Genomic DNA, 15,393 nt, shown 5'->3' on the forward strand with positions numbered 1-15,393 from the left:
TTTGGTTTTCGGCGGCGATTAATTTTGAGTGCTGGACTTTATTTGGCAAACATGTAAAGACAAAGACCTACTATTTGGATTTTCGGCCGTTATTTGTTTTATACGGGAACAGTTTTATTAAATACGTGTAATAGGAAAGCGAGGTAAAAATAACGTAAACTACAACGAGCAGCCTCTCTGTTGTGCGCAAGATGTATCACAAGTTTTTATTCGAAGCTCAGTTTAGTCATAGACCCTCTAGAAAAACGGGACAGGCAACTTGTTGAATGAGTAAGCGTCTGCGTTACATGCAGTCCTCGCTTGCGACCATTTCCAGTTTACACCTTTCAACGCATTGGAAACTGGAGTTTTAAGCCTGACTGTAACTCTGACAATTTTAACTGTTCTCTCATTCCCGGCCATATGCTTGATAATTTCGCTTTTGTGGACCATGCTTTTGGTAATCGAGGGCTACCTTCAGCATGTTCAGTAGCGCGACATACTTCCTGCCGGCAGCTGGGAAGAAGACTGACGCATGCGTACTCCTCCGGAGGGAATTAACGTAACCTACTTACGCTCTTGAGATAGCCTTGACTAATCTGGAAACCGTTAAGACATAAGAAAAACACGGCACGCGAACTGGCCTACAATGTTAATTTTTGTTAAAATCTAACTCATTTCCGAGTATGTTATGGTTTCAAACTTATCATCCACTCAAAGGCCATATTAGACAGATTCAAAATTTGCCATAAAACAAAAAATGACCAAAATCACTCAAGGAAGGTGGGTCTACCCTTAAATAAAGATATTGTGTGGTCCATCCACATAATTTGTTTAAACCAGCCACTCTATAGGTCCTGAGGTCAAGTGAAACCATGGACACAAACAAACAAAGAGAACAAAGCTGGGGTCCCTCTGAGAAATACTGTTAGCTTTAAATACAAAGTGTACATTACCTTTCTTTGAGCCATCATGTGTGTTTTCATCAGCACTTCCAGTCACCTTAGCAACAATATATACAGTCTTGCAGTACATACAACGATGTTAATCAACCAGATAACAAAATGAAGGATAAAAGTAAAGTCCTTGGTAACTATGCTTACATGAATCAGCAAACAAAACATAACATGTACATGCAGCCTTTACAGAAATCTTTCTTCCACTTTATAACAGCTTACACCTACGTCTTGCTTGTTGAATTTCACTGAAAGTGATTCCCTCGTTCTGTGAACTTGATGTTCAAATTATTTCCCTCAAGTTTTATTTAAAAGTTTATAAAACCATCAATTATTGACTGTAAGATTTAATTTTTAGCTACTATAGACTATAATCTATAGAAGCTATTGGGATGGGTATCCGTCCGGCGTCCGTCGTCAGTCTGTATGTATGTATGTATGTATGTACTGTATGTATGTATGTATGTATGTATGTATGTACGGTATGTATGTCCGTTTGTGAGGCGTCCGTCCACTCAAATATCTTGAAAACCCCAGTACTTACTAATTTGATATTTGTTGTGTAGATGAAAAATATGATTTTGAGAAACTTTTTTTTTAATTTTTTGATATTGTTGAAAATATGCAAATTAGTGCCAAAAAACGCGTTTTTGGTAAAAAATTTTCTTCTTCATAACCGCTGGTCAGACAGCTTTGTTATTTGGTATACAGGTCCCCAGGGATAACTCAACTTAGATTTGTTCAAATTTAGATGAAATATGCAAATCTGTATTTTTAAGGATTTTTTTTTCTTTTTTGGTCAAAACTTTATTTTATGAAAACCGCTCGTCTGACAGCTTTGATATTTAGTATACAGGTTCCTACAGATGAACTAAATATGATATATGGAATATATGACGAAATCTGCAATTTTGTATTTTTAGTGCAATTTTTGCCATTTTTGGTCAAAAAATGTGTGTCTCAAAAACTACTTGTCTGATGCCTTTGATATTCGGTATACAGGTTCCTAGGGGTTGTCTTAGTGTGATATATTGAAATTTGATGAAATCTTCAATTTTTGTATTTTTGGGTCAATTTTTGCCATTTTGGTCAAAATATTTGTTTCGCAAAAGTTACTCATCTGATAGCTTTGATATTTGGTATACAGGTTCCTCGGCTTTATCCTAAGGTAATATATTGAAATTATGATGAAATTATCAATTTTGTATTTTTGCAGCTAATTTTGCCATTTTTGGTCAGGCTATCCGGAAATGTGCTATCCAAGATGTCCACCTTCTTCATCAATACATGTGTCACAAAAAGTTATTCTCTACATAACACAGCAGAGCTCTGTCGACTGTTAGGTTGCTTGTTTTTACAAAACCGCTGGTCAGACAGCTTTAATATTTGGTTTACAGGTCCCTAGGATGACCTTACGGAGATAATTTCATACAGTCAGGAAATACTTAATTTTGTATCCATGTCTATAGTAGCTTCAGGGACATTGGCCCTATGTTTCTATTTTTTGCTTATATGTGAATCCACCAAGTTAAATCCAAGGGAAAATACCTCACAACAGTAGATTTTAATTTTCTTGCTCAAATAATGGTGAAATTAAGCCCCAAGAAATGCGATGGTATTAAGGTATCTTCTCTTCAGCACATGAATAGTCTGAGAGTCACATGGTCTATTTTACAAATTCAGAAAAAGTTGTCAGTGCGAACTGTTGTGCAAATATTCTGTTAACACTGCCATGATGAACATGTAGTCAGGAAGGTCCAGTCAGTTAAACTTTCTTGTCTTCACTTCACATCGTCAAAATTTTATCCAATGTAGGTGTTCTCTGTAAGTCTGTAACGGAACTCTCACAGTGAAACTAGTCATGAAATTCTATTAACCCTTTGAGCACCTAAGTCAGTTATTGCCACCTTTATAAATGTAACACTGTCAATTTTTCAGATTTCTTCCAGAATTTTGATTAAAAACTTTAGCCAATGAAAGATAATGGCCATTTGGTCCAATCCAAAATTGTCAAAAAAATTACAAAAAAAATCATAAAAATTGGTAAAATTTTGCACTCTAATTTTGGTTAGAAAATTTACAGTACTCAAAGGGTTAAGAGAGACCAATACATGTATACAATATTTTTTTTTTTTGAACGTTTGCCTCTACACTTTTGCCTAAGTAGGAAATCACTAACTTGCTTCCTGTATTCTGTAAAAAATGACCAATTTTGGCATGGTGAAATTTCCAAGTCAAAGGCATCACAAAGAAAAGACATCTTATCCTGAATGGCTTGAATTTGACCTTTCTTTTAACAGGAAATTTTGGCCGAGTTGAAAGCGATTGCGATGAACGCTCATGGTCGTAAAGTGCTCCTGTATTTGTTGAGTGGTCGTGATCCAAGCTACTGCCATCCAGATGTTGTGAAGATACTGCAACAGGGAGATGGGAACCCAACTAGGTATGTTTAGCCTCTCTGTTTTAGAGGGGGGGGGGAGGTAGTAGGGGCAGCTGTGAAGTCTCCCTCAAATAATGTGTAGTTTCCAGTCTTGAGAGGGAAACTCTGATCAAGGGTACTACCATTGAGATTTGGTTGAGGTTTGGCAACTTGGAGACAGCAGTGTTACCAAATACGTCTTACCTTTCAGGAGGGAGAATACATGAAAGTCTACCCAGTAGAAGGAATTTAGATTGGGACTTAATCTATCCATGATATTAAAAAAAATGGATTAACAGACTGGATGAATGGATGGATGTTACAATGTGAATGGAGAGTGATTCAACCATTTCTATTAAAGTCAATTTTTGTCACCTTTATGAAATATAACCATAGAATTTTTTTCAGTTTTAGATTTTTCCTAAACTCCTGATCAAACACTGTAACAAATAAAAAGTTATGTCGATATGGTCCAGAATTATACAAACAGTAACACAAAGATTTTAAATTATTAAAATTGGGAAAATGTTGCACTAAAATTTTGATTGCAACAATTACAGCTCTGATAGGGTAAAAACTGAACACAAATGTTTACAGTAGTAACTATAGTAAATTCATTTGATTATGTATCATATGTAGACACAGTTTACAGATAATGATAGATAAATAATGTGCCAATCACAAGATACCAAGAGTCTTATATATTCAATGTTTTCTCCAGGGCGCGCAATTGCGCGATTCCCCGCCTATTGCACCTGATGCGCCCTTGGAATCGGATCAAGGGGCGAAATTGCCCCTTCGTGAGGCCCGCCCTTCGACAAACCACGCGCATCCCTTCCCGTCAAAACATTGGGGTTATAGAACATATTTGGAACAGCCGAGCTGATGAGACAAACTTTCACTTCCCCTCCGTTGGCGGATGTTGCTAATTACGTTCACGTTCAATTTCTGTACATTCGATTACTGTTCAATTAGCTCCAAGGCTATAGTGTGCAACTGATGGAACAGCCAAAAGCATCGCGTCACAGGCGTCGCATGAGACTGTCTGCTTCAGCACGTACTTCTCTGTTTAGCTGTCGATGCATGAAAAGACAACGGTGTCTTATCACGTCGTTTTTTGCTCGTGAACCGAGCGAAATTTCTGAAAATGCTGCCACTATCAAGACGAATGTTACCAATGAACGTAGGTCTTCCACCTCATCGGAAGTTCTCGCTGCAGATGCTGATCATGCCGATTGCGCAACAACCTCAACCGTCGCCAGTCATCGGACTGATTCAGCCACTGTTACTGTTGACACTGATGGTAACCCCACGGAAGCGAAAAAAAAAGTTGATGTTTGGAAAGACAGTTGGCTAGCCACTTATTCTTGGCTAGAAAAGCCACAAAGTGACTGTGGAATGTTTTGTAAGGTTTGTCGAAGGCTGGTAAAGTTATTCCGTTTTCCTGCGACAAAGGATGTACCAATTACAAAACGTCCACACTCATACGGCACACTGCTAGTAGTAGTACGAAAACCTACCTATGGAAGTTGATAAACATTAACCATAAGCACACAGCGCCAAATTTAATCACTTTGGCCAAAGCAGCTATTGAATTACCTGTTAATACTGCAATTTGTGAACGGGGGTTTTCGGCACAAAATAGAGTCAAAACCTCCCTCAGAAATCGTTTGGAAGAGAGTTCCTTAAATCGCTTACTAACCATTCTAGTAGAGGGCCCACCACTTTTGGAATTTGATGGTAATGAAGCCCTTAAATTGTGGGACACCAGAAAGTCTAGACGGATTTTTCAAAGTGAACGGCAGTAAGTCATGTAGCAATTGAAATAGTATTCAATGTTGTCAAAATGAACAAGGTTGTTAATAAAGGAAAAATAATGACTGAATATACTGTGAATTGTCATTCATTTGATTGTTATTTTGACCTTTATTAAATATCACAAAGTCCAGGTAAGTGCACAAGTATTGGTGGAGGGAAAAAATACATCATGCTGTTACAGAAGGGCATAAGGCAGTAATTATTTGGGGAAAAAAATAGGTGCCCCCTTGAAAAAAAAAAATCCTCCCTGATTTCTGCTGAGGGGGCAACAATCCCCCGTAAAAGTGAAAAGTTGGAGAAAAACACTGTATTTATTATCATGTGTATGATTATTTGTTTATTCCTTTGTTTATTTGAATATTTCTAGCAAAAAGGAAAGTGACGTCCGTCACAAGGAGCTAGTGCAGTATGTTTCACCCAAGCTTCTTCAACTTGTTGTTGACGAGACCAAGACACTGGTGTATGACAAGTCGTACAGTCAGCTTGTGTTAGCTGTAATACAACATGCACAGGGTATGTCTTTTACTTAACATTTTGAGTGCCAAAGTCAATTTTTGGTGCCTTTATGCAATATAACACTGACAATTTTTTCTGATCCAGACAATTTTTTTCACATTTATCCCAAATTTTTGTCAAAAACAGTAGCTACTGAAAAGATATGTCCATTTGGTCCAAAAGTACAAAAAAAATACAGAAAAATTTATAAAAATTGATAAAATGTTGCAGTGACATTTTTGTATGAAAAATTACAACACTCAAAGAGTCAGATGCATAATATTTCACACCCAAGGCACATAATTCATGGTATTACAATATGCTCTTTGCCTCAGAGGATCAAGGGCAAAGAGCGCTGTTAACATGATCTGTAAAAGATGTACTTACTGTTGGCAAGAAAGGTCACGTAGAAGTCAACCTTTTTGGATATAATATAATCTAATAATATAATCATAATCTGTGAGATAAAAGAAAGTGTTCCAAAAATTGCATTCTTGCATGGCAGTTTATTCCTCATATAATCCCCAACAAATATACCTGTTCAGTTTATATGGATACCCACAATTATTCTTTTCAGATTCACAAAGGATTAAATGATAAAAAGAATAAACCGCACAGCTAAAGATATGTAATCCGTGGTCAGTTTTGACAGAAAATACGCAAAACTATAATTTCCGTCGCATTTTCTCTGTATGAAAAATTTACAGCACATCAATACATATCAGTCTAATTTTGCAATCAAAAGAGAATAACAGAAATGATAATAAATTGATAGGCAAAAGGTTAACCCTTTGAGCTTCAAAGTCGGTTTTTGTCACCTTTAAAAAATATGCAACTGTCAATTTTTTAAAGATTTTTGCAAATATTTTGATAAGAAACTGTAGCCGATGAAATATGATAGCCAATTGGTCCAAAATTACAAAAAAAACTTACAGAAAAATTCATAAAAATTGATAAAATTTTGCACTAAAATTTCATTGGGAAAAATTACAGCACTCAAAGGGTTAATCCTGAGCGTAAATAATTGAGTCATGATGTCGGACAGCAGTTTCTGCAGCTTCATGAATTTAGTAATTCTACACCATACAATATGATTACGATCTAATTCTACCATCCCTGATTAAGCAATTGTTATGTATTATGACTTGACACATGGCATATCTGAGTAAAATTATGAATAAGGATTATGACTGTTAATATTACATTATCCATATCGTTATATTTGCATGTCACTTGTGAATGAAATCATATTTTGATCTTGTTTTCATAATAAATTTAGAATGTAAATTTGATTAATACATAACATGAAATTTTATGGCAAATACCTATTAAGTTGTATTTGAATTTTCATTTTAACAAAATATGTGACGACACCGTCTCATTAGTGTTGTTACATAAGCTTTAACCCTTTGAGCACTATAATTTTTCTGAAAAAATATCTGGGCAACATTTTACCATTTTTTATGAATTTTTCTGTAATTCTTTTGGTCCATGATTTTGGACCAAATGGACAAAAATTTTCACGGCCTACACTTTTTGACCAAAATTTTGGGAAAAGTTAGAAAAAAATTGTATAGATCTGAAAGAAATTGTTGGCATCATATTGTATAAAGGCAACAAAAACCGACTTTGGCACTCAAAGGGTTAAGCATTCGTCATTTGCTTCATGCTGTCTAGAGTTGAAATATTCACATCTCTTCCTGTATCAGAGCATATTTTAATATTTTAAATGAACAAACATTTCTTGCAAGATGCAATTACCGGTTGTAATGATGCATTAACACTGTTTTAATGGCATCTGCTGATTGAACAGCTGGGTAGCTATAAAACAGTTATGATGTCATCAGTATTCTAATAGAGATAACATTTCTGAAATGGACATATCAGCTTCCTTTGTGTCACTTGATATTGCTTGCTCTCATTTTTCAGCAGTGCTTGTCAAGCAAGTAGCAAAAGACTATGTAATATTTTTCTGTACATGAATGTTATTTTATTCTACCACTCCCATGTATTTTTCACTTTAACTATCCAGTGCCGTATGCCCTAGTCATCGCCTTCGTTAAGTTTTATCAGTGCTGCCGTTTCATGTTTAGAAACCCTGTCTGTTTTAGTTTGACTCGCATGGCCATGTGTAAGAGAGAAGACAGGCTTGTGGTTCACATGTAATGATATCACATACAGTGATGGTTTTATTTCAGGCATCGATCCATATTGAAGTACTAGTATGTAATGTTAGAACTTGCAAAAACTTTAGATGTCCTATCATTTTGTCCCAAGTCAGAATATATCCATTCTGTGAGCTGAGTGTAGTGTTTGAGGTCTGCTGTGACTAAATTTAGCTTTTACTTGATTTCTCCGAAAGGCGATAAGAGACCAGCAATGGTTGCCATAGCAACATTGGCAGCAGAAGAGTTCATTCCACAGGTTCAGGATTCTAGTGAGTCACTAGATCAGGTAAGCAACCTGTCCTCTCCCCCTCCTCCCCCCCCCAAAAAAAAAAAAAATAATTAATGGTGAAGTCCACATGACCTACAAAATAATTGGATCATACTACTTTGTCAAGATTTTGTGGGGGTGACTGCTTTCTGAAGCAATGTTGAATATGGTCAAATCAGAGAGTGGGGATTCGGCCAAGTGGTTCTGTCTGTTGCTTCTCTGCTAGGTGACTGAATGCCGTATGTTGTGGGTTCAAACTCCGATTGAAGACACTGTATATATTACGCCATGATTTTGGAATAAGGGTGTTTGATGTGAATTCAGAGAACACGCTATTTTCAATTTATTCCCAACTGAATGATTGGATGATCTGTGTCTGTGAGACTCACACATACTTAGGGTCGAGTCACACTAATTTGTGTCTTTTCTTATTGTCGTCAGATGCACATAGCTGAACATCCCGCTGGACATTTAATGTTGAAGAGACTGATTCAACAAGACAAAGACAGAACGGAATCTGAAGGTGAGTCAAGTTTGGTTTTTAATGCCCCTTTCTGATCCTTCGACAGATAGTACACAATGTTTGGAAGAGGAAAATTCTTCATTGATAATGACTCACTATCTATACATTTGCATACTCAAACAACTCTTATGAAAGAAAAATTCACATCAGGGACAGAAATTCAGACTCAAATATACAAAACTTTTATGGTATGCTACACATTGGGGTTCATTTTGAAGCTAGTGGAATAAAAAAACATTATTTACATTTCTTTTTTGTGAAACTGTACCAATGACAGTAGGTATTCACCCAGTTTTGCAATGTTTCTTCTCATCTATGGTATATCAAATGTCCAAGTCCACAAATTCTTTTTCCCATTCCAGAATTATTTTCCAAGGTACTTCTTGAGACCATCGACAAACAACAACTTGTATTGTGGGCCAAGATCAATAGATCAGCATTTGTTGTGTGCAGGTATGTTGAAGAGAAAATCTCTGTCTTTGTCAATGTCGCATTTGCCTGACCCTTCCCTCAGCAAGGGTCAAAGTTCAAAGGTTTCAATTTGGGTTCATTGCAGTTTGGTGGAAAGATATCATACAGAATGGGTACATTTTCCAACTGAAGGAAAGGTGTAATGAAAATATGGAAGTACATGCTTAAATTGTTTCTCACCAATAGGATGGAAATGCTGTAACAAAGCTCTACATTTACTAAAACTTACAGTAACGGCACCAATGATTTTGACGATGAGATACAGCTGGATATTGATACACTACCTAATTAGGTTTGTCAGTTTGCTCTCAAATTTACCCTTTTAGTGGTCAACTTTTACAACTTTGCGCCAACATCAGACAGACTAAAACAGCAGGTGACGCAGCAAGATGTCTGTAAACTAATTTACTATGTAGTATGTTTATATCTTTACAGCAGCTATCAGTTTCAATGGTGACACACACAGAGACTGGTTGCCAACTTTTACAAGCAGTTCAAATTCACAGAGAGGTGGTAAAAGAACGACCTTACTGCAAATTTAGACTCAGAGGACAGTGTTCTTTGTAGTTGAATATCAATAAAATTCATGACTTCAAAAATAATAGAGTGATGTGTAAAATGAACAAACTTTACTTTGGTTATCAACAAATGAATGACACCACATTTCTCAATGAGCTGACATCGGGGCCTACTTCAGTACGAAGTCAGGAGGTGTTTGTTAAGCGCCTTTGAAATTGAGGAGAGGGAGGGAAGGGTTTCTTCGGTACATACCCCATGAACCAGTAAATTCTGCCGTATCTCACGCCCATAAATGCTTGGTTTTACACTTTTGTAGTATTCAATATGCTCCAGAACATTTGCAGTCAGTTTTTTTACCGATGTTCCAGATGATTTGCCTGGCAGGAAACTGCCAGTTTTCAAGTACCGCAAAACAATGTTGTTGGCCGTTTGCTTTGAAATACCACCACAACGTTTACCAATTTCTGAAAATGACAGACCGTTTAAATACAACTGAACAATCTTCTCTCTCACTTCAGCTGGTGTCGTCCGGGAGCCATCCATGTTGCGTTTTTGTCTGTTCAACATCTGTTTGTACAAATGTACAGATCATTACGCCAGTGAAACTGATAGCTGCTAATTACATGTCAGCGTATGTATACAAAGCCCCACCATGGCTGGCAATACCAGAACATCTCGTTGTCTGAGTTTTATTAGACTAGAAAGTTGCTGACTCAAAGCCCTGACTTCCAGACATTGCTATCGCTACTCAAACATTCTGATTCTTTCAGATCGATTTGTGTTGTTAGTTTTAGATTTTGTTTGAAGTCATGAACTTTATATATTCAACTACAAAGAACACTGTCCTTCGAGTCTAAATTTGCAGGAACGTAGTTCTTTTACCATCGTCGTACACCACGCCCTCTTCGGCGAGTCTCATCACCCAACGCCGAAAAGGCCGTGGTATCACTGGCCACGTTTAGCGTTCACGCATTGCTGCAAGGCTCTATGATAGTCGAGGAAAAACCTACGAGCCAATCAGATTGCCCGTTACAGAGCCACTATTCGGCTGTTATCAGGCAAGGTGGCTGCCCCTGCTGGTGACAACGTGCAGCTGACTGACGGCGAAGAACGTGCCATTTCTTCCTATTTTGGCTTCGATTGCCTTTATGACCATCAAAGGAGACAGGAAAAAATGCTCTGGCTTGCGAGAATGGCTAGGCTCCCGATCGTCTCAACACTGCCGAAATCACAGATCTCGGAAAATTGCGTAGTTGTTCAAGTCCGATTATGTTTCATTAATTCATCACAAAAGTTACGCTAACAACGGAATCAAACCAAGAGAGGTGTTTGTTCCATGGGTTTGCAGTTTAGCTGGGTGCAAACACGTATAAGCTTATGCGTACACTCGCTCAGTGTGACCTGGTGACAATTTTCGGACAGGGTATACTACAGTGAATACAGCCCTGCGTGCGATGCTGTGTATTAGCCACTACAGCTAACACACAGCATCACACGCAGGGCTAGCGATAGAGTTGCCGACATCGACGACGGTTATTTAGGAGAAGTGAATAAAGACTGGCATTTTTGGAAGCGATCGAGTAGCTGAGGTAGGCAGGGATACGACTTCGGCCCAAGAACGCTGAATTTCAGCAGTAATTTGGCTTTTTACGTCAAGTCCCAAAATGGATTTGAAGTCACCGACCCTACGTACGGGTCTTTGCAGGGCTGTGGTGAGCGGGGCGATTAGCTGTAGCGGAACACACAGCATCGTCCGCAGGGCTATATGTGTACATACCGAAGCCGTAGTATTCACATGGTGTCGCCGTTGCTCTCGATCATGACAGAAAAACTGTCAAAACTTTGAAAGCTGTCGGATTTAATGCAACATATGCCGGAAGAGATGCAACGGAACCAGAGGATCTCAGGCCCTGAAAGCTCAATTGTGTACACACAGACGATGAGGAGCTTACGACCCGACATGACTTTGTAAAACGGATTCGTGATTGGCTAATTCTGATGATATGTTCTCATGAATAATTAATTAACCCCCATTATACTTCCGCACTTTCTCGGCGTAATCTGCCAGAGCTTGATTTTTGCGTAAGTCAGCGGAGCGGAAATTATTGCTCTGGCCTGCGAGAATGTTCTTTTCCACCTCTCCGTGAATTTGAACTGCTTGTAAAACTTGGCAACCAGTCTCTGTGTGTGTCACCATTGAAACTGATAGCTGCTGTAAAGATATAAACATACTACATAGTAAATTAGTTTACAGACATCTTGCTGCGTCACCTGCTGTTTTAGTCTGTCTGATGTTGGCGCAAAGTTGTAAAAGTTGACCACTAAAAGGGTAAATTTGAGAGCAAACTGACAAACCTAATTAGGTAGTGTATCAATATCCAGCTGTATCTCATCGTCAAAATCATTGGTGCCGTTACTGTAAAGAAAGTCAACAGATTGAAATTGTGAAGGAGACAAATAGGTAAAAAAACTAGTGTCCGTACATTTGTAGCTCCAATATTCCTTGGTTCAAAGGGGCCTTTGATTTCACACTGGCCTTGATATTGTGTTTTTATGCCTGTTCAAGTGTGTGTATATGAGCATACATTATGTACTGTATATATGTATGTAGAGAGGTAAGTATTGCATGTATCTATGTATGTACTTATGTATGTAGGCATTAATTTATGTATGTATTTATGTAGATACATATGTATGTATGTTTGTATGTATGTATTATGTTTTTATGTACCTTGTGTTTATATATATATATATATATATATATATATATTATATATATATATATATATACATACATACACTTTTTAATCAGATGAAGAGAGGATTTACTGTTTATGTTGAAGTGTGTATATACAGTTTATATGTCTGTGCAGTGGGCAGTAATTGTGTAATTCAAAACTTATCTTTTGTGATATAGTCTGTTGGAAAATGGTAAGGAAGACACAAGAAGACAAGCGGTGGAAATTTTGACTCCTGCCAAGAAAGCGTTGTCCAAAGTCAACACGAAGGGGACACAGTTGCTGCTCAGTAAACTTGAAAGTTCATGAACATCATAGATGTTAAGAAAATGACTTGAGAAAATGTCTTTGTTTTTTTACCAGCAACATAAGTCGTTTTATGAAATGTCAACTGCTTTTCGACGGTAAAAACATTCACTGTAGAAAAGAAACATTGTATAACCTTCACAGTGTATGGCATGTTCTGATAATTGGAAAAACGTACAATTATTTCATTACACAACAAATTTTCTTAATTTTCATCTTAAGAATTGTTCAGTACTCTGAAGCAATTTCAAGGAATATGAACTTTATTCCGTTCTGTAACAGTAATATCTCTCTCCCCAGACTTTATCAACCATATAAAAACATGGACAATAAAGATGAATTTTAATTCAAACAAGTTAATAAAGGTCTCTGACTCTGTGTTATCGACCAATGTTGCATGATTGCTGCAATAGTGGTTCCATTTTGTAAGATGATGAAGTTATTACGAAAATACCACAAAGAATGCACAAGGACATTGGCGTAGTGTATGGCCGGAATCGAAGCAGAGAATGATGCCCTGCACCAATGTCCGAGTGCATTCTTTGCGGTATTTTTGTACTAACCTCATTATTGTACATCTGAAGTTTGTGTCTGGGGCATCAAATTTTCTGAAAATAGATTGTTTTGTGCAATGTTGACAATCGTACTTCCGATTTATAGCAAGTGTGGAGCGCTATCGTGGACATGCTTCTAGATAGCCTTTCCATTACATGTACAGGGCATGAAACATATTCTGGCAATTGTCCAATCGGTCCCTAGAAACTGTTCAACAGTGAACGACAGATGCAGCTGCAGGGGGTGGGGCACCTGGATATGGTGTATGGTATGGAACGGGCATTCTGTATGCCTTTTTTAGTGCATGCATAATTCTATTGTTAGTCCCCATGGACACCGTCCGGGGGGACTTATAGGTTTGGTCATGTCAGTGCGTGTGTGCGTCCGTCCGTCCGTCCGTTCACGCAGATATCTCAGACATGCCCAGGTCATTTCTTTCAAACTTTGCACAAGGATAGTACCCTACCCATACAGATGCACGTCGATTTGTTTCACAATGCGATCAAATTTGGCCGTGTTAGAGGACTTTTTAGTTTTCATCTCCATAGACTCTTGTGTATAAGGCAATCTCCATAGACTCCCATGTATAAGGCAGTCCATAGACTCCCATGTATAAGGCAGTCCACAGACTCCCATGTATAGGCCAAGAAAAATAAAAATTTAGTTTCTCATCGTATTCATATTGCAAAAAGGATGCAGTGACACAGTTTTTAGTCCCCATGGATGAAGTCCAGGGGGCTTATAGATTGGGTCATGTCCGTCCGTGAGTCCATCCGTTCACGCAGATATCTCAGATATTTTGACAAAATGTCACGTGACCTTGGTGACCTTTGACCTCAAATATATATATTTGTCCATAACTCAGTAACCACAAGTGCTACACCCTTCATATATGGTATGATGGGACAGCTTATGACGCCACATATTGTACCTCATTAATTATGTGCATATCTAATTTTGAGCAAGCCAATTGAGCTAGAGGTCTGATTTTTGGTATATAGGGATAACTTAGCAATACAATTTTTTTTGACAAAATGTCACGTGACCTCGGTGACCTTTGACCTCAAATATACATATTTGTCCATAGCTCAGTAACCACAAGTGCTACACCCTTCATGTATGGTATGATGGGACAGCTTATGACGCCACATATTGTACCTCATTCATTATGCGCATATCTAATTTTGAGCAAGCCAATCGAGCTAGAGGTCTGATTTTTGGTATATAGGGATAACTTTGCAATACAATTTTTTTTGACAAAATGTCACGTGACCTCGGTGACCTTTGACCTCAAATATACATATTTGTCCATAACTCAGTAACCACAAGTGATACACCCTTCATGTATGGTATGATGGGACACTTTATGACGCCACATATTGTACCTCATTAATTATGCACATATCTAATTTTGAGCGAGCCAATAGAGCTAGAGGTCTGATTTTTGGTATATAGGGATAACTTAGCAATACAATTTTTTTGACAAAATGTCATGTGACCTTGGTGACCTTTGACCTCAAATATACATATTTGTTCACAACTCAGTAACCACAAGTGCCAAACCTTTCATATATGGTATGATGGGACACCTTATGACGCCACATATTGTACCTCATCAATTATGCACATATCTAATTTTGAGCGAGCCAATAGAGCAAGAGGTCTGATTTTTGGTATATAGGGATAACTTAGCAATACAATTTTTTTTCAAAATGTCACGTGACCTTGATGACCGTAGACCTTGATTATACATATATATGCATAACTCAGTAACCACAAGATCTATAAGCTTCAATTTTGAGGATATTAGACCTTCAGATTTCACATCTCGTACCTCATTTATTATGCACATATGTATTTCTTGGCTGGCCAACACAGCTAGAGGTCTGATCTTTTTTCCCGATTTAGAACCATAACTTAGACATGCCTCTTGTTATAAATTGGGAAAAATGACATAAACCTATGTGCCCATAGATGTGAACTTATACACTCCAGCGATACTTTTTAATGACCACATTTCCCTGCCCCATCAAGACTAATACTCCTTTTACAAGTGGGGACTATGTCATTGACAATGACTTGTTCACAATGGTAGATGTATAATAATATCCATTATACGGCAAAGAAGTGGTAACAAGTTTCATTGAGTTTATGCACGCTTTGAAAGTCATGGCAAAA

At 37.6% G+C, this 15,393-nt stretch overlaps 1 protein-coding gene across 3 annotated transcripts in view; it reads left to right on the top strand.

The window, feature by feature from the left end:
• Positions 1 to 13,024, top strand: part of LOC139135259 (pumilio homolog 3-like) — a 48,536-nt gene extending 35,512 nt beyond the window's left edge. For all 3 annotated transcript variants that reach the window (XM_070702569.1, XM_070702560.1, XM_070702576.1), the window contains 6 exons: positions 3,236 to 3,378; positions 5,540 to 5,685; positions 8,030 to 8,121; positions 8,545 to 8,626; positions 8,989 to 9,079; positions 12,534 to 13,024. In XM_070702569.1, coding sequence (XP_070558670.1) covers positions 3,236 to 3,378; positions 5,540 to 5,685; positions 8,030 to 8,121; positions 8,545 to 8,626; positions 8,989 to 9,079; positions 12,534 to 12,663 — 684 coding nt within the window. In that variant the 3' untranslated portion in view covers positions 12,664 to 13,024. The remainder of the gene's footprint in view (positions 1 to 3,235; positions 3,379 to 5,539; positions 5,686 to 8,029; positions 8,122 to 8,544; positions 8,627 to 8,988; positions 9,080 to 12,533) is intronic.
• The last annotated feature ends 2,369 nt before the right edge of the window (positions 13,025 to 15,393 follow it).

The sequence above is a fragment of the Ptychodera flava genome, chromosome 1 (genome assembly GCF_041260155.1).
Source record: "Ptychodera flava strain L36383 chromosome 1, AS_Pfla_20210202, whole genome shotgun sequence".
Classification (NCBI taxonomy): domain Eukaryota; kingdom Metazoa; phylum Hemichordata; class Enteropneusta; family Ptychoderidae; genus Ptychodera; species Ptychodera flava.